The 21,015-nt window shown below is 38.6% G+C and overlaps 1 protein-coding gene across 1 annotated transcript in view; it reads right to left on the bottom strand.

The window, feature by feature from the left end:
- The window catches only part of grin3bb (glutamate receptor, ionotropic, N-methyl-D-aspartate 3Bb), a 58,985-nt gene that overhangs the window by 18,932 nt on the left and 19,038 nt on the right, over positions 1-21,015 (bottom strand). The window contains exon 2 of the mRNA XM_027169574.2: positions 2,895-3,523. Within this exon, the coding sequence (XP_027025375.1) occupies positions 2,895-3,523 (629 nt within the window). The remainder of the gene's footprint in view (positions 1-2,894; positions 3,524-21,015) is intronic.

The raw sequence follows: 21,015 nt of genomic DNA, 5'->3' as shown, positions 1-21,015 counted from the left end.
CTCCATCTCCTTCAATGAATTAGAGCTGCTTGTCTGGCTGAGCTGGGGATACAGGGAGGAGCTCAGATCACTTCAGACACGGCAATGCTTCTATGGGCCAGACAAGCCTCTTACATGGGCTTAGAAATGAACATCTTCAGTGATCAATAAAAAACATGGCATATGTCCAATGGTGAGCTGCTTCATAAAAAAAGTTAAAAGAAGAAGAAAAAAAAAAAAACGGAAAATGCAATTTGGCCTGAAACCTTTTGTCATTAATTTTGCCTGTGAGGGACACAAGTTGGCCCACATGCTGACATACCCCCCATTTCCCCTCTTCGTTCCTTCCCCCTCCCTTCCCCCCTCCCCCGCCCCACTCATCATGGTGCTGAGTGATATTGCATTTATAGACTATGGTCCCTCCTTTTTTAGTATGGCAGGTTTTAATTAGTTAAAACCAGCTCACATCCATTTCTCTGCCAGGCCAAAGAGTGCACTGAGAGGACCAATGAAACGAATGCTAAATCCCTACTGAACTGTCACAACCTCAGGAGTACACCATATACTAATGAGTTATAGTGCGTACTTCAATACCGATGAAAGGAAATGACATCTCAGAGACAATATTTCAATGCCATGTATGGGTGAGAATAATGTTATTATCATTCAGTTAAGATGTCTTTACTGTAACTCCAATCTGTTCAGGGGGCGATCGAATCAGAAAATGATGCCCGTTTATGGCAGTGTAACTGGCACTACCGAGCATTATTGATCTGTCTCCCTTGCACTAAAGCTTTGTCCTGCTCAATTGTTTGACATTCTGTTTGGGTCTATTTGACAGATTTTATCCTGTTGTGCTGAGCGGCAGAATTCTCTGCATGGCCACGGTGCAGAGCAATCCTTTTTGTATTTGTAGGGAGGGTTTGAGAGAAAGAGTGAAACCTTGCTAATCCACACGGAGCAGTGGGCTCGTTTGATAAGAGTGATCCCTGCCTCGTGGGAAGGTATCTGTGTGAAACTCATGAATACAGCTTAAAGCTCCAAAACATGTTTGCATTCCAGCTGCCAGACTAGCAGTTTCTCTACAGTCATCAAAAGTCAATGGCTGTATTAAGGAAGAGCATTAAAAAGTTGTTGAAATCAACTACTCCATATAGCTTGGATTTAACCAGGTTATTTATTTTCAAAAGCTGAAAATGTTCTAGTATGTGAATTTGGTTGTGCAGATCCCACTCACCCTCCAGCATAAATGCCAACGGTTTTACTGCTTTTCCTAAAGAACAGGCAACTCATTGTTAACTCACAAAGCTTACTGTCAGACCTATATTCTTATATGAGATTTAACATTTTCCCAGGAATTTAATAGCACAAAAATTGTTCTGTTGGACTCACTCATTCATTCATTCATTTTCTACCGCTTCTCCGAAATTCTCGGGTCACGTGGAGCCTGTGATCTCAGGCGTCATCGGGCATCAAGGCAGGATACAAGTGCCAACCCATCGCAGGGCACACACACACACACTCTCATTCACTCACACACTACGGACAATTTTTCAGAGATGCCAATCAACCTACCATGCATGTCTTTGGAAACCGGAGTACCCGGATGAAACCCCCGAGGAGCGGGGAGAACATGCAAACTCCACACACACAAAGCGGAAGCGGGAATCAAACCCCAACCCTGGAGCTGTGAGGCGAACGTGCTAACCACTAAGCCACCGTGCCCCCCCGTTGGACTCAATAAGTCATAAATCAAGTCTGTGAGATATGAACATTAAAGCAGATGAATTTATCACGTATTTAAAGAACTGATTTAGTTAGATAAATTTACTTGGATGGGTAAATTACATGCAAGAGTAGTTGGCACATGGCAGGTGATACAGTGATGTCGTTTTTGGAAAACTGGTTGGAGCAAGCTTTATGTAAATAATATTTGCAGTTTGAATATCAAAGAAACTCCAGTAACTGCAATTTAAACCTAATATGAACCTAAAATTAAGGAGTGTTGACTTCATGAGGTAAATGTTAATGCAAATAATAAAAAAAAAAATCCAAGGGCTTTGTTTTAATGTTGTTCAATGCTGAATATTTCCTGCCATTTGTTAGGGACTTAAGTCTATGACTTGTCTCGGCTTCTACAATGATAGTATGACTTTAACATCTAAAAAGAAACCCTACTTAAAACCCTTTACTTAATCAGAGCCTAAGCTTTTCTCCAAAGCCGTACTTCGCGAGCATTCTGTTTACGCTTAAAAATTCAGTGCTATTTAGGGCAATATCAACACCTAGATAAAGGACTAAAAGAGCTGTAAAATATAGTGTGGACCACTGGACGTTTTTTACAGATCAGCTGCAATCTTCTGTAAATAATGAAAGAGTCTCTGATAATACAAGTGGCTGATGCACCATGCAAGACTAGTGTAAGACCGGGCAAGACTTGATTGGGTTTTAAAATCAGATCTTGATCCCATGGAGGCTTGTACGGTGGGTTAAAGAAGTGATTTTCTAACCAATAATATTTCTTTCATCATTTCTGTTCACTGTAAGATGTTCAGATGGTGCTAGTGTATCAGATATGTGATATATAAATATGTTATGTGGTGTATGTAGACTGTAGTATGCCACATGGTGTTTAATGTAATGTATTATAAGCTAACTAGAACCTTCAAACATTTGAATCTGTTGACTGAGGAAAGCTGTGATAAAGTACCTAGTGGGGATGAATGATTAGTATTAGCACATGGAAGTCTGGCTATTGTTGTGATGAATAGTGGAAAGTTTCCAGCCATTGAAGTGTTTGTTTGGAACTTATGTCTATGAAACTTTGGATTTCCACCACTACTTAAAAACCTTCCAGTCTGCAACCTTAATTGAATCCTTTGGTCAAACAAATAAATAAGAATAAAGGAATTTACCTGGCAATGTACTGTCCAGATGAAGGCAGTTCATGTTTATTGGGTTTATCAAAACAATTCACCATGTTTTGGATGAGCGCGAGATCTGGCCGCACGAGTGTGGCAGCAGCAACTGCTCGACTGACCAGCTCAAAAGTGTCCCGAATGTAGAAGTCCAGAGGCTTACGGTCGACTTCGCCATAGGCCAGCAGTCCCAGAGGTAAGCCAATGGAATGCAAGGCGTCTGGGCTTAATGGATATCCCATAATCCAGTGTATAGTGGGCAAACTAAGACCCAGGTCATGAGCACAGCGCAGTACAGCAGAGGCGCATTGTGGATCAGAGCCGAGAAGTACCACTGAGGTTGGAGGATGGTGGTCCAGGCTGAAGTGCTGCTCCAGGAAGTCTGATATGACTTTTTGGTCTAATGAACTACCCGAGAGGTTAAGGGCAGCACGGAGGTTCCAACGAGAGTTGCCCTTGGCTGTGCTACCATGTAGCTTTAGGAGGTCGAGAAGTCCAGCTTCTTCCCAGCCCTGGCAGAGTACGGCCATGCCCTCATGCCAGCCGCTCTGCTGCAGCACCATCAACAGAAGCTCTGCCAGGTCTGATGCAGGGACCCTTGTCATCATCTGTAGATGAAATCGATTCTGTGAAGCAGAGAAGAAAATGAGTAGAAGTGCAGAAAACTGTAATAAGGAAAACTGAAATGATTACACGGGTATTTCATATTACATTATTAATCTCATTCCATTCCACATCTGTCCATGGACGATGTCAGCCACACTGGAGCAGTATATGCCTCTTAAGAACATCGCTTCTGACCTTTTTCCTTTATCACGTTTCATTTATTTATTTATTTATTTATTTAACTTCTTTAATACACTTTTTGAATAAAATACAGCTTTGCTATATTACTATTTTCCTGTTATAATTTGCTCTGTCTGAATCCCAGACGGCCAGTCCTTTCCATTTTATACATGACACTATATTATTGATACGATTTCATCTTACCTTTAGAAAAAGATTTTTAATTTTGTTGCAACCAAAAAAAAAAAAAGAAGCAAGTTTCATCCACATTATAGGACATACAGCGTACCCCATACTCTGTTTTCCTATCAGAGAGGAAGAGAGAGAACCTTTTTATAAACTATGATCCCTTCACTAACCAAAGAACCCTTTAGATCATAAATCTCACACATATTTGGATGCAAACACACGGTTTTATTAATACACACTCAGCAGCTAAAACTAACAGGGCAAATCCAAAAATATATATTCAGGCATGCAAAAAGGTCATGCGATCAGCAAGCCAACTGCGATAGGCAGGAAGCAAGATATAATTAAACGAGAAGTGATTAAACAAACAGAGGTCAGAGAACCAATCGAAATAAACTCGCAGATTCTAGGAAATGAAGTTTGTTGTAGACGCATATAGTGATGGTGTGCAATTCTGGGAAGAAGAGTTTTTGACAGGAGCATTAATCATTGAGCTTAAATGCTGTACGTAAAAATGGACCTCGTACAATAAAGAGTCGGATGAAATAATGATAATGCCTTTATGATTTATTTTAGGAATATGAAACAATTCTGACATTCTATTTTTTTTATAGGAATATGAGCATATGCCATAAATGTTTTGCTGTGTTTGTGATACAGATGTTCATAGCTGAGTAATCTAGCAGTAGTTTTCTGTGATGTAATATGTTTAATGTATGACCTCTTTTTTAATAAGCATGAATGTTTTGAGCTTATCATTATTATTCTATATATATATATATATATACTAAGATATACTGTCTTAAATTCTGATGTCATGACTACTTTAGACCCTTTCTTACTCCTTCACTTTATTGCTCAATAAAATTGAATTTTGACTTTTTATTTATAAATAGCTGATACGGTACATAGTGACACACGGGGCGTGTGGTAACCTAGTGGTTAAGGTGTTGAGCTACAGGTCCAGCAAGCTGCCAGGTCAAGCAATTTGGGCCCCTGAGCAAGGCCCTTAAATCTCAAATGCTCAGTTGTATGTATATATATATATATAAATGAGATAATGCAAGTCGCAATGGATAAGGGCGTCTGCCAAATGCTGGATGTAAAATGTAAATGAGACAATGTTTCTCCAGAGCTATGCTACATAGAACAAGGACAGAGCTACATAGCTCTAAGGACTTAAGTAAGTTAGTCCTAGCCACATAAAGTGCATCTGTGCAACCCGGTGGAAACAATGCAAGACAAAAGATAGTGCAAACAAACAATACAAAACACTAGAAGACAATACACAAAAGCAGCGCTGACCATAATACGTACTATATATTCTATAGTACATGTGTACAAATACTGGAATGAACACTTAATATAATAACAGCAGTTATATAAGGGTATATGCTGTACTTATTTCCTACTTCTACTGTATATTCATTTCGAGCTAATATTTGTACTTTTACCACTAACGGTTTGACCCAAAAGGCTGTGTTTATTCAATAACGTGTGACAAGTTCATTTGGTGGCTTACAACAGGCCAGGCAGCACTGATTGTGGAAGGCATGGCTATTTGTGCTCTCTCTCAGTGGATTTTCCCCAGCTATTTGAAACCCCCAGCTGACTTTCGCTGATCAATCACTGCTGCTGTGATATGAACATTTCAATAAAGGCAAAGCTCAACGTCTTTGATACTTCTCCAAATGGAATGGATGGTGAAAAATATTCAAGGCCCATATATCCAGACTTTACATTCATGTCCAGATTGCTGACTTCAAGGCTTGGCCAATATCCGTGAGAGTAGCTTAAATCTTTTCACTTGCCCACAGAGGGCGGATGCTGTATACGAGGAATATCCACTGGCATCTGTAGAACAGCAGAAAGAAAAATCATCTATGCTGCATATAATTTCTCGTTCAGAGAAGTCTGGACTTTTATGTATCATTAGAGCAATCTAACTCTTCCTTAGTAAGCTCCATTAACAAGCCAAAAAACCCCTTCCTATTTACTTTAGAGTTAGATTTCCATTCCAAATTGTTTATTAGTTATATTAATTATTCCTAGAGGTCTCAATTCGCATTATGGAGATTATTTATCTGCCCTACGCTGACTATGTATACCTGTTTCTAGGTAAAAATAAGATGGTTCTGCAGTTCTAATGGAATAAACGCTAAACTGATGACTGGTTTTGATCAACTCTTATGTATTGCCACTGTTGAAGCAAAGCACTAGATAACTGAGTCTGATCACTTATATCATCATCATCATCATCATCATCATCATTATAATGATTATAATGATTAGTCTTGATGCATACAGTACGTAAGTGCAAATAACCTTTAGAGGCTGCCGCTTTATTAGTTGCACCTGTCAAGGGTTACTGATATGAATGAGGAGTGAAGGCTAATCCCTGACTGCTACTGTAGTACACAATGCCGAAAAAGTTCATGCTGGCTATGATAAAAAGACGTCGTTACACACAGTGCAGCACAGCACACAGTGAATAGAGCTGCGTATAGAGCTGCAGGCTAGTCAGCGTGACCGTCCTGACCCATGTCCTCCACCGAAAGCACCTACAACATGAGGGTGTCATGAGGTTGAACTACACAAAATTTAATGTTATGGCTGATGGGTGACTTTCTTTTAAGCAAAGAGACTTCCTGATAAATTACCTAATCGTTCTACATAACCTCTTCTATCTGCCAGGGAGGTGCAGTAGGAGTCACCTGGATATCTTCTTGGTCATGTGTGCATGAATGCCAGAAAGTCAAGAAGTGACTCATGGTGTAGTATTTAAATAAAACCCACTGTCCTACAGCCATCCTTCCCTTTCTACTTGCTTCAAACACATGTAACACAACTTTATCTGTCACTGAGGAAGACATGAGGGGATTCTTTATCAAAATAGAGAATAGTCAATCAGGTAGTGGACATTATCACCATTGCCTATGGACCAGGTGGATACCCAGATCCTATCACGTGTCTCTGTTGTTTCTGAACATCTCCACGCACATTATTCAAGGCCTACAAGATTTTCACTATCCTTGAGCCCCAGGCTATTTGTGCTTATTGTGCAGCTCTAGCGTTAAGCTAGCTACATACACTAGTCACCAAATATTATTTAGAGACGCATCTACGAAACGAAACAAAACAAAACACAGTTAACGAGCTTCTCATCGTGTAGAAGGAACTTACTGTAAACTTTGCAGGAAACTTTAAAATAGGCCGCACAGACAGCCCCATGAAGTGGAGTTAAAAACCCCAAACTTTAAACTGCTCCTTGCCTGATTAAAAACAATTTGTGTTTAATAATCCAGGCTGATATTGATGTTAAGAACATACTCTTCTCTAATTCATGTCTGATTTTAGCTTCTAGGGGAAAGTGGAAATAAAAAATTTATGTCAAATCAATTAAAGAAGAAGAAGAAGTGGTGCAGAAGTACTGGAATGGTGGGTCATCGTATTGCATGTTTAGTCCTTCACAGTCTTAGAGAGACAGACAGAGAGAGAGAGAGAGAGAGAGAGGGGGGGGGGATAGAGAGAGAAAGTGAGAGAAAGAGAGAGAGGAATAGAGAGAGAAAGAGAGAGAGAGAGAGAGAGAGAGAGACAGAGAGAGAGAGAAAGAGACAGAGAGAGACAGAGAGAGAGATAAGAGAGAGAGAGACAGACAGAGATAGAGAGAGAGAGAGATAAGAGAGAGAGAGACAGACAGAGATAGAGACCGACAGAGAGAGAGAGAGAGAGATAAGAGATAAGAGAGAGAGAGACAGACAGAGATAGAGAGAGAGAGATAAGAGAGAGAGAGACAGACAGAGATAGAGACCGACAGAGAGAGAGAGAGAGAGAGAGAGAGAGAGAGAGAGAGAGAGAGAGAGAGAGAGAGAGAGAGAGAGAGCATTTTTAATTATAGAGAATGTCATATAAAATTATGGCCATGCACAAAATGTAAGAATTATCATCATGAACTGTAGGTCGTACCGATTTCACCGTATACAACATGTTTCCATTCATCCCTCCTTTATAATGCACAAATGCATTAACTGCTGAGTATATAAAACATAATTTGGCTTTAAATGATGCTGAACTAGAGGAAGTGAATAATGAACATACTGAATAAACGAATCATATGAATGATTGAAATGAAACAATTTCAAAATTTGATTCGTGACACTTTTGTACAGAGGTGGGAGTCAGTCACACGTGCAAGTCACAAGTAAGTCACAAGTCAAGAATGTCAAGTCAAAGTCAAGTCGAGTCTTTTTTAAGTACAGTATTTGTCAAGCAAGTCATATGACTCGAGTCCCCCATCTCTGCTTTTGTATGAACATAAAATTCATTGGTCTTTGAACTGATATCTCTCAAGCAGAAAGCGGTGTTGCATTTGAAATGAGAAACCTCCGGAAAACCGTCCGAAAGATACACAACCGCATTTCTCTCCATCCTAATTGCTGCAGGAATCTAATGGTCTGATTCAAGACTCACAGTGCATTAAAGGCTTGAGTAAATTTTATGAATGAATGAAGAATAGCACATTAATGTCCTTCTAAAGCACTTTCATTTAAAACAGTATATCTTTATCTTTATACAAATACCGCTTCACTTCAACAAAATGGTCATAAACACCTAGAGGGGCTGCAGCTTATTGAGTAGCATTTATGTATTTTTATTATAAAGCCAGGACATTATTCCAGTGTGGCCTGAGGATCAGTGTTCTTCAGCCACTGTGAAATAAATGTCGCCAAAGTGTTCCCAAAACATGTTTACGCTCATCTTATCAGCAGCAGAAGATTAGCTTGTTTACTCTTCTTTACCTGTACAGTATAAAAATGCCAAGGCATTTAAGGAGGTATACTTTGTTGTTGTCCTCCTAAAGGTGCTTTAATTCTATCAGCCAGCCCTTTAAACCCATCATGGTTGGAATACTGTTTAGGTTAAATCACAGTCACTGAATATGGTTAGAGGACACACTTTTTGACTTGTTTCTTGTCAGTGAAAAATCGATGTCTTAGAGTTCTGCCAATTGAATTTCCCTCCCTTCTTCATTTTTCATGGCTGACTGCTTAAGCACTTAAGACTCTCTTAAAAGAGGTTGTAAAGATGATCTTACCTGGAGTGCTGATGCTGCCGCCACCTTGTGTATTATGTGTAGCTGTCACAATCAATACGTCCCCCTTAAACTCCAATTCCCAGAATCCCCAACATCCATGAACTCTGTCAGTCAGCCTTGTTCAAGTTCTTAGACTTACTAATCCCTCACCCACAGATCTTTATTAGTGTCTTTCTATATGTACACTCCTTTCGGCTCCGTCCTTATCCGATATGCAAATAATGTTTAAAGTAGTAAAGTTCAGTTAATTCAGCTAGACAGTCCCTCCAGGAGCTTTTTGGCTAAAAGGGCTCTGACAATGACACACAACACGTCTTGGTCCAAATCTACAGCAATTCCTCTCAGAATATCTGCAGAGTTTGTTTGATTTTGCATTAATTTCTGTGATTGCAAAAAAAAAAAAAAAGGCTTTAAAATGAGTGTCAAATGGATACACGCAGTAAAGCTAAAATGTGTTAGCATGTTTTTGTGCCCCCGATTTCTCAGTTCATTTTGAAATATCCAATATCATATGCACTTGGACATTGTCTCAACGCAGCTTTAAAAGCATTCATCAAAATTCTAACGTTTACATTTTAATTTATATTTATTCCTAATGATCAAACCATTATCTGTGATGATAATTGGAAGAAACCTTGAGAGCATCCAGAATCAGGGATTCTGTTCTAATTTGGGTGACAACCTATAAACAGTGTTTGTTTGTTGTACTGGAGACATGTGGAACCCAACTAAACCTTTACTGTGCATGCAAAATTTATAAGAGTTACAGTCCATAGAGTGAAACACAACTTGGGTTAGAAACAGAAAACACAACTAATAAACACACCGAGGACTTTACAAAAAAAAAAAACAGGCCAGAAAGACCTTGACACAAATGACAATAACAATCAGTGAGAATGACCAAGGAGGACGAGCTGGAGTGAAGATGAACTTGGAGTAAAGTTGGAAGTAAACAGCGATGTTCTGTGAACTCACCATATTTAATTTCAGTGATGGAAATCATTAAGGCAATTTAGACACCCAGAGCTCTCAGCAGATTGCTTTTATTCGGCCTGTGCTTTGGCACTTCTGACCAGAAATCATCTGTTTTCTCTATGACTAAGCACTTCCCTGACCTGAAGAAGTAAACTACTGATCAGCCTTTTGTTCCCTTCTCTTTTATATGTGTGAACATTTGCTTGACTCGTTTTTGATCATTGCAACAAACACACAGCTTTATCACACAGGCCTTTATCACTAATGGCCTGAAACTGAAAAAAAAAAACAAAATGGTTTGGGCAAATTGATGGCAAATGAAATCCTAATTTTTAGTTTCATACCATGTGCTATCTTTGGATACACACACACACACACACACACACACACACACACACACACACACACACACACACACACACACACACACACACACACACACACACAATGTGAAAGGACCTTAGCTAATCTGAGGTTTTCAGAAAGGAAACTAATTGCATTCATGGTCCTGCATGGCTGAACTCCATCCACGGGTGCTCCAGGTTCTCAGAGTATAACACTAAGGTTCCATCCTTCATGTGTCCTATAAGCCTGTGCTTAAAAAACACAGGGCTCAATAAAAAATTGAAGAGCTTCAGGAAAAGAACAAGAACTAATCAAGTTTTCACCATATGGCCATTTACTTGACAAGATTTCAACCTGGCATTCGAGTGTAAAGACGAAATATAGCATTAGTTTAGATATCAGAAAATGGAAGAAAAATAGAGAGAGAGAGAGAGAGAGAGAGAGAGAGAGAGATACATACATACACACACACACATACATACATACATACATACATACATACATACATACATACATACATACATACATACATACATACATACATACAAACTACAAAAGGAAAAAAAATGATAAATGCTGTTTATGCACTTCATCTTAATATAAGGTATGGATCATGCTTGTTAGTGAAAGCAAGACTAAAACCTTTGGTATATTTGGTACAAGACCAACTGAGGATTTATGTTGAGTGAATTGGACAAACGACCACAAGACACTTAAGCGTCAAAGATTGAATGTGGTGCCTCTGTTGTGTTTTTTTCTCTTTTTGTCAGAAAGGTCAAAAGAGCAGAAGAGCAGAAGATGAACAGCGTTTTCAACACAGAGCTTACAGCTAGGATTATTAACCCATTCATGTGAAGACAATCCATACTGCATGTGAATGTTATTAAGTCTTCAAGGAACGGTACAACATGCAATTAGGCTTGGTGTGTTTCTTTATTCTTTAGGTTTCACATTAGAATAACATTTTTAACCTGCTGACATTTTTTAATCGTGTTACAAATGTCTTGCAGAAAAGTATAAAAAAAATGCAAATGAGGCAACAGATCAAAAGATCCCACTTAAACCCTTACGATCCTATTTGCATAGAAGAAAAATCCATTTTCTAAAAAAATAATAATGCTAATTATGTGTGTGTGTGTGTGTGTGTGTGTGTGTGTGTGTGTGTGTGTGTGTGTATGTGTGTGTGTAACATACCCAATGATCATCAAAACATTGCCATTTGTGGAATTATTTAAACTAAATAATTTTATACATATTACTAAAATGAGTCATTGTTTGACCTGTAAGCAGTGTATTCAATTATAGGGATGTTGCTTCTTTAAAAATTTACAAAAGTTATTTGGAGAACATATATATTTTAGTTTATTAAAGTTATAGATGGAAAAATATCCCAAAAAAAAAAACATCAAATACTAAATAAAAACAAAACAACAAAAAAAAAAATCTGAATTTTGTCAGTGAAAAACCCATCTGACTTTTCTCAAGGCACTAATTCAATTCAATTCAAGTTTATTTGTATAGCGCTTTTTACAATGGACATGTCTCAAAGCAGCTTTACATAAACATAGAACAAAAGCTTAATATAAAGAATAATAGAAAGATTAATAGAATACAAAAATTCAAGATTAATATTAGATAGATTTAGTTCACAATGTGTATGTATGTATCCCCAATGAGCAAGTCTGAGGTGACTCAGGTGACTGTGACGATGAAAAACTCCCTTAGATGGTAAAGAAACCTTGAGAGGAACCAGACTCAATGGGGAACCTCATCCTCGTCTGGGTGACACTGGAGGGTGTGATTATAAATATACAGTCAGACAAATGTTGTATTGATGCAAAAGATCACATGGAGTTCACATCTCCTCTATAGACAGATCCTGCGTGGGACATATCCAGCGATTTGCTTAATAAATATCATTAGCATTTTATGACCGGTAGTACTGTATTATTCTACTAAACCAATGAAACGTAGAGTGGCTCATTAGTGTGAGCTCAGAAACATTGTGGATACAGAGGGTGGTGCTGTACTGATACAGGAAGGTCCTCAGGACAACTGCTCTGTACTTAAAAAGGCTCCTCACCCCTGACTGATTGAATGTGACACAGTAGTAGATGCTGAAAATTTCTGACCAACAACAACAACAAAAAATCGGACAAATATAAAGCCAAAATGTGACAACCATTCAGTTTCACAACACCGTATTTTTAAACCATTCAGTTTGGTTGTCCTTGCTTTCGAATGGAAGGATATAACAAAACCAAGCACACTGATATTGTTTTCCATACATACATCCAATTTCCTGATGAAACATGAACAATGTTTACAGAAATATGTGTATAAATGTCCAAAACAAAAAAAACAAAAAACAAAAAAAAAACATTTGAAAAAAACATGTACATTTGCTAAAAAGATTTTTAGCAAACAGAAATAAATTAAAAACCTAAAAGACAAACATGTGAGCTAAACATCATGTAATGTACACTTCTGGATGAAAAAGGGGCATATAATACATTTGCTGACGACAGGCGATAATCATTGGTGATGCGCAGAAATAAATGTGGTTATTTAAGCTAATGAGCTTAAACCAGTGTAGCAATTTGTCCTACTTTAATAAACTGCATGCATGTTACGACTTCATATCCTCTATATAATTATTACTAATTTATAATTTCTTGTTTAACTAATTTGTTTTATTTATTTAACTAATATGTGTACACAATTTAGAACAGTGTGCACTGAAATAAGTTGATTTTCAAAGGAATTTAAATGTCACTGCTACTTTGAATAAAAAGTATTTAAAAAAAAAAATCCCTAATTTTAAGCAAGACAGATGCAACTGTAGCAACTACAATATAAAAGATTTTGATCTAAGGTCTTTACGGTTATTTGCATTATTAAAGCTACTACACAATTTATTACAAATAATCGTAATAATATTAAAAAAAAAATCATTCATCGGTCTATTAAAATTTTTAACATTAAAAGATCGGAGTTCCATGTTTGAAGTACAAAGAACTTTTACAACAACATTTATAAGAAATGAATTCATCTAAACTTAGCTATGGTTCATTTTATTTGATTACCTTAAAGATCGTCTTAAATTTCATCTTAAATTTCGACAAAGTCAACAGGGCTCAATCACAAATCCACAGAATAATCTTACTGAACACAAACTATTCCAATGGTGGCTTAGTGGTTAGCACGTTCGCCTCACACCTCCAGGGTTGGGGGTTCGATTCCCGCCTCCGCCTTGTGTGTGTGGAGTTTGCATGCCTCGGGGGTTTCTTCCGGGTACTCCGGTTTCCTCCCCAGGTCTAAAGACATGCATGGTAGGCTGATTGGCATCTATGGAAAAATTGTCCGTAGTGTGTGAGTGAATGAGAGTGTGTGTGTGCCCTGTGATGGGTTGGCACTCCGTCCAGGGTGTATCCTGCCTTGATGCCCGATGACGCCTAAGATAGGCACAGGCTCCCCGTGACCCGAGAAGTTCGGATAAGCGGTAGAAAATGAATGAATGAATGAATGAAAATCCTTAGTTTTTACTGATTGACAATGTGCAATAAGTTTATTTCCATTCTGGCACACCAGTGTACTGTGAGAAGGGGTTAACGACTTTAAAATTTATATTCCAGTCAATGGAGTCAATAAGGCACCTAGAGTTTAATATCTGTAGTGTATACAGCCGTAGACCTGTGTCCTAGCAAGAGAAACTCAATCAGAGAAAGCAGTGGGTTCAGGAAGGCAGCACTAACGTCTGAACCAAATATAAGAACTTTCATTATGACCTCAGGAACAATAACAGTCTAGATGCACTGGGGGGAAAAAAGATATATTTGCTCTAATCATTGAATGTAATACTTCACATTCTGAATACAAGGGTTATTTAAAGAATTCTCACAAATGGCTTGCAAAAACACACTATATGAGTAGAGATTTCTCAGAAAAAAAACACAACACTCTGCATAATAATGCATCCAGAAAGATCTATAACAGAAATGTAAAACCTGGAGGCAAAAACTATAATGCGGTGAATGGGTGTGATGGATATTTCCTCTGCGTTCCTCTACATGAATATTAAAAGCAAAAATCTCTTTAGCCTGGGAGACAAAGAAATTCAAATATTTTTGTGAATTTGTGAGACTTTAATGCAAATGTTATATCTTTCCAAAGGCAAACAAAAGATCCTGAGATGATTAAAAAATGCTCTAGAGGGATTTGAATGCATTTGAAAATAGAGCAGATAAACAGGGAGCGTGTAAATACAAAATACGGAAATGAAACCGTATCTCCAAACATCAGGCATCTGCTGATTAACAGGATGGAAAAAAAAAATCAAAATGTGTCAAAATAGAAAAACACAGGAGGAGTTTCAATGAACTAATAGGATACAGGGACAGGTAATGTGTAGAACAGAGAGCCTAGCATTACAGCAAGAACTATAGAACAATGGTTCTGTCAGGACCACTTGTCAAATGAGAACAGATTAGATGATAGCGTTTTGGCGGTATGGTTCTGTTCGCGGCAGGAATCCGCGCGCCCATCCGTGCGCATGCATGGACCGAGCGGGGACAGCAGCAACTAGAAAATAGAATAGACCCCCCCCCCGATAACAGAACCATTGATCATGCATAGAGTTGTTTTTTTTTTTTTTGCAAAAATAAATAAATAATGAATAAATAGAGAGAGGGAGAGAGAGAAAATAAGTGGAGATTTAAGACATGAACTGGTACAATGAACACGGGTTCCGGCATGGTGGAGTTGGGGTTGGAGGAGGGAGTTTAAGTCGCAGCAGCAGCGACGCGCTGGAAAGCAGCTCAATGAATGGGAATTTAAATGGTCGGGTAATATGGATGACGTAACCGGATTGGTGTGCGTCGTGGACTGCTGATTAACAGCTGATGCACGCTTGACGACATGGCCTGCCAGAACAAATGCGAAGCTTAATGAATCCTAAGGAATCTGTATTTAAGCCTATTTCAAGTCCTGTGGTTGGAATTGCTCAGAAATAGGTAAGGTGTAGGAGTAGAGGGCAAGGTTAGGTCACATCTATGTTTATAAAACACAAAGGCAGTTATCACTAAAGTTCCAAAAAAACTCTTAGCCCTTTCAAAGTAAGCAGAACTTTCTGAGTAGATACTTTGTGCATCGCTAATAAAATTCCCACCTCCGCCATATGTGTGTGGCATTTGCATGTTCTCCCTGTGCCTTGGTGGTTTCCTTCGGGTACTCCGGATTCCTCCCCCAGTCCAAAGATAGTAGGCTGACTGGAATCTCTAAATTGTTTGTAACTTGTGAATGGGTGTGTGAGTGTGTGTGTAAGATCGTACCCTTGTAAGGATGTACCCTGCTTTGTGCCTTGAGTCTTCTGGGTTAGATTCCAGGTTCCCTGCGATCCAGTAAGATACGTGGTGTAAAAAATAATGGGATGGATGAATTCACTAATAGAAGATTGCCAAAGATTGCCAAAGATTACATAGTCAAATAACAGTAACACAATAAATACCTTTATTTCAGTTTTTACAAAAATTACTATTCATATCTAAAAACTTTCACTAGTTGATGTCCACATGCTGTAAAAGTATAGAGCGCTTGGCCTCCAACAACAGGGAGACATCTACTCTTTAAAGCAAAACAATTTTATCAGCTTTATTTACATATTTCTCTGTCATAAGGACTATCTGGAAAGATGATCAATGGTCTGCATGGTGCCCAGGCAGCTGCTGAACAGACTTCCTGACATTGCACATCTCTTAATATCACTTGAAGGTATTCTGGATATCTTCTTGAAAATATTATTTCTGACACTCGATTCATCTTAAAGTCTGGAGAGTGCACCTGGATCAACTGAGCCTTACCTACAGCCATCATCTCGAGTCTGAATGGCAGGGGAGAGGCCACACCAAGTATTTGGATGGTATTACCTTTGTTATGGAGGTCATCAGGGTGACCTCGTGTCGTGACGTGACATACAGCAAAGTACGGTGACCCATACTCATAATTCGTTCTCTGCATTTAACCCATCCAAAGTGCACACACACACAGCAATGAACACACACACCGTGAACACACACCTGGAGCAGTGGGCAGCCATTTATGCTGCGGTGCCCGGGGAGCAGTTGGGGGGGTTGGTGCCTTGCTCAAGGGCAGCTCAGTCGTGGTATTGCCGGCCCGAGACTCGAACCCACAACCTCAGGGTTAGGAGTCAAACTCTCTAACCATTAGGCCACGACTTCCCCCACAGGTTGGTTCCACATATAGTACATTTTAATTAACTCAGTTCAATTAAAGTGAACCAGAAGGTAACCAGTGATCTCAGTGCTTAAACAAAGCCCACTTTCTTTTCTTTAGCAGTGGTGTGGCCTCAGAACCCATGTGGTTTTCACCAGAACTAATTAAGAAGGACGGACCACCTCCTTTACATACGCATACAACCTCTTTTCTCTGAGTGTGACTCTTAGATGGAAGACTTCTGTCAGACTTCTGTCAAACTCCACATAATACCCCACTCCTCCTTATTACTTACACCTCTCACAGTCTCTAACTCTTTGGGCAGCACTATACTATTCACATGCTCTCACACCACCACTTCTATAGGATGCCCCACATTTCCTGCATTGTATTCCTAGTCTGTGTTAATGTAATTTTGCAAAGATCTGTTTGTGAATTTGTGTATCATAAAGGTTGTACCTTACTACCCTTCAGGACATTGCCACCAGGGGTTACTAAAGTAAGGAGGATGACTGGAGGCCCCAACCACCCAAGCCACGGACTGTTCTCGCTGCTACAGTACCATCAGGTAGATGGTATCACAGTGTCAGATCTTGCACCAGCACGTTTATCCGTGCAAATCACTGTTAAACGTTAACTAAAAACACCACCGCAAGCACAACCCACTGTATGTACCATGTGCTGATATTGAAAATGGCACATTGACTGCACACTCAGTTTACTTATCGTTTTTTTCTGGGTTAGGAGTGTATGACTGTAGCATAAGCCTTTCACTGTATGTAGATGCTTTAGCACTCTTTATGCACATGACAATAAACTTGAAACTATTTCCAAGTTTATAGTTAATTCTTTGAGTTAATCCTTTAAGTGCAGGCACACCGTCCATCTCTCCATCTATCCACCCATCCATCCATCCATACATCTATCCATCCATCCATACGTACATCCATCCATCCATACGTACATCCATCCATCCATCCATCCATCCATCCATCCATCCATCCATCCAGCCGTTTTCTGCACAGTGACATCAGAAGCCTAAAGTCTATCCCAGGGGACTCGAGGCACAAGATACCAAAATAACTCAAATACTGCATTTTATTATTCTAGCTTTTCATTTGAAAACGCTAATTAGTGTTAGATCTTTTTCATATTCTCTGTGAAGTGCTCGTTAATTATTTAGCACTAATTATCTGCGTCTTATCTTGAAATCCCAGTTACAATACGTAGGTTAAATGTTAAGTCTAAACTAATGTTTAGTTATAGGTTAAAGCTCAGTTCAGATATTTTATATTAATGTGATGTCAGGTCACCTTCCACATCCTCAGACATTCCCAGAACTCACCATAGCCTACAAACATGGCCACCCCTGAGTACACTTCCCAAAGCATAAGAACTTATATACCATATAAAGGACTCACACAAGCACACAAGTTTTGGATATATTTTTCTATCTGGTTTATGTTTTCTGGATTTTCCATTTACTGAGTTGTACTTTTTGTATCTCTCCTGACCTTTGCCTGTTTTCAGATAATGACCGTATAAATATAGATAATGATAATAACTCAAATGCAATCATTTTACACTGCATCATAATGCAACACATTGAAACACAGCACTGATAAATCGTCCTGCCTTAAATGTTTCAAGCTTAAAATGCAGCTTTCATGCATCAGATCACTGCCCATATACAAGGCATGTGTCACATCATTCTTGCCAGAGCACTGAACCTCACCGAGGCACTACCACACATTCCTTATGTGTTGAGATGAGTAAGAACACACTAAAACAGAACTGGGTTTTGCAAGGAAGACCAAATACCAGAGTAAACAGATTCCCGGAAGAGTACCATGACCAAATGACCAGTCTGGAGATTATATCAGAACAAGTAAACAAACAAAAAAAAAAAACACAGAAAAGGAGACATTTCTGTTGGCAGCGAATGCAGGATGGTGCGTAGCTGCACATATCCAATTACTGCAATTCTCCAGTCAAGGTATCATGCTCCTGCAAACAGTTTAAACAGCCTGCCTGGTGCACGACAGCTATTTACGGTAGTCATTTAAACAAGCCGACGGCTCTTTCTCGGTTCCCTTTTGGCAAATAAAACATAAAACAATCAAATCAGTAATGATTCCTTGGACAGCTTAATTAGTAGAGTAAATGGCAACAGAAGCACTATTTAGTCTAATGCTTTTTATAACATTCTGTAATAAAACCATGCTCAGCTGAATTTTATTGGGTTAAGAAAAGTTAAATCGAGATCTGTCGCTGTGAGGCTTCAGACATTCTAAAAGCCACAGGCAGCAGTAGGACTCATTAGCGCAGTCAACACTTCCTGTTTCCCATCACTGGAGTGCATCGGCGGTGAAAGCTGTCTGCACTTCCTATAGCAATGCCACAAACTGCACACCCAGTGACAAATGGGCTAGAAATGATTGTACCTGAGCCACTCAGAGTTGAGTTGAGTGAGCACAGGTTGGATTCAATCTGAAATTCAGACCAGTGACGTATACAGACAGACATAAGTGCTATTCAGAATTGATGCGAGATTTGATGCGACATGAGTCACAGAGTCTGAGCAAAGCAGAAGTGTGTCTCAAGTCACATGCAGCCTTCTGACATAAATAAAGCATTTTCTTGTGCCATATCAGTTCAAGTGAGAAGCAGTACTAAATCCAGCACCTACAACTACAAAGCCGTGCTGAAATTCATGCAAACGCACAGAAAATAAAGTACTTAATGCCATCAATATATATTATTTATAATATATAGTTTTGACACTATTCATTCATTATCATGCTTTAATAAAATCATTTCATTAATTATCCCTTCACAGGACTTTAAAGGAGGACACCGGAGCCGACGGCATCGGCAGAGACACTGCTTGTTAGACAATTTTTTATGGCTAAATTTCTAAATGAAATTAAGCTAGAAGCACAGTTAACAAGTGCATGGTCAGCTTATCGTTTAAAATAATTGGCACCTTTTCTTTACAGGAGAGCGCATTAAATGACCGAAAATACTGATATATTGGTCTAATAAAATATTGGAATAAAAATTCAACAAACTAGAATCAAAACTAGACTCTTAAAAGCTCGATTAATTAGCTGGCATCACGCACGTTCGTTTACCGGTTTAGTATATTGTGATTCTTTAATTTGTGCATATGATTAACTGTGCCTGATGTAAATAATAAAATTTTAATAAATAAATACAAAATACATTTTGGTGTCTGATCAAATAAATAAACAAACAAACAAACAAACAAATAAATAAATAAAAGAGAGAGAGAGAAATATTAGGATGTGCCCAGATTAAGTCCTATTTGAAAAGCTGCCAAATCAAATGAACAGAAGATCAATTCAACAAATATGCAGTGATTAATGTGATAGTTACAAACAGGGTTCTTGACACAGCAATCTACTGAACTTGTGTTAGAGGTTTATTTCCAAGCTTGTAATCTTCTCATTCATATTTCATCGTATAAGAGGTTTGATTTTGAAAGCGTCTCTTGCTTATTAGTTATTTCATATTACATTTGACAGCAAAGGGGGAAAAAGCTATGTAGATGTTCAGTCTGCGTTTTCTGTCTGTGATTCTTTAAAGTGTTTACAAGAAAACCTTGGAAGAGAGAACACCATTTTTGTAATCTGTGCAGTTTGAATGCACTCAGAGCATCAGCTTTGAAGGTTTCATTTAACTCATAAATGTTTTTTTTTAACCTTAGGAGTCATTATAGAATATTTAACCTGCTAGTTAACATGTTGAAATTGACTTGTGTGTAATATTTCAGAGCCAAACGAGCTTATTATTATTATTATTATTATTATTATTATTATTATTATTATTATTATTATTATTATTATTACAACAGCTATTAGTACTAATATCTTTTAAGAAGATAACTCCATCAGGAAGCAGGCTATTCCGAGTGACCTTGAGGATCGTTCTATAACTTCGTCACTCTTTATGATGGAACTCGTCAGCGCTCTGAACAAATGTGCAAAAATGTCTCTTTTTAATTCATCAAAGGCCTAAGAAGGACCATGCGTTTGAATCATGAAGGAGATGTTGATGAAGGAGTATAAAAGATTAAAAATGAAAAAATCAGCATTTAAACTTAAATGTGATAAAGGATGATTAAATCAAACTTAAGTAGTAATGCGACTCTTCTTGTTGTCTTCCTTCGGCTGCTCCGTGTTCGGGGTCACCACACCAGATCATCCGATCCGCACATTTGATTTCTGGCACAGTTTTTACACCGGATGCCCTTCCGGATGCGACCTTCCCATTTTATCCGGGCTTGGGCCACTCACTGAAAGTTAACCCTTCAGTAGCCGGATTGGTTTCCTTTCCTTCACTGACTGCCGTAAAACTTAAAGGCAGGTTCTCCGTTGTTTGAAAGCCAATGTTGACATTTGAAATCACCAAGACAAACACGCCCCTAACCCAAATGGGTCCCATCCCGTATTGATAGCTCTGCCCCACACATAC

Source organism: Tachysurus fulvidraco, chromosome 2 (assembly GCF_022655615.1).
Source record: "Tachysurus fulvidraco isolate hzauxx_2018 chromosome 2, HZAU_PFXX_2.0, whole genome shotgun sequence".
Taxonomy (NCBI): domain Eukaryota; kingdom Metazoa; phylum Chordata; class Actinopteri; order Siluriformes; family Bagridae; genus Tachysurus; species Tachysurus fulvidraco.
The sequence above is the reverse complement of the archived record's forward strand: the minus strand, read 5'-3'. Positions and strand labels throughout refer to the sequence as shown.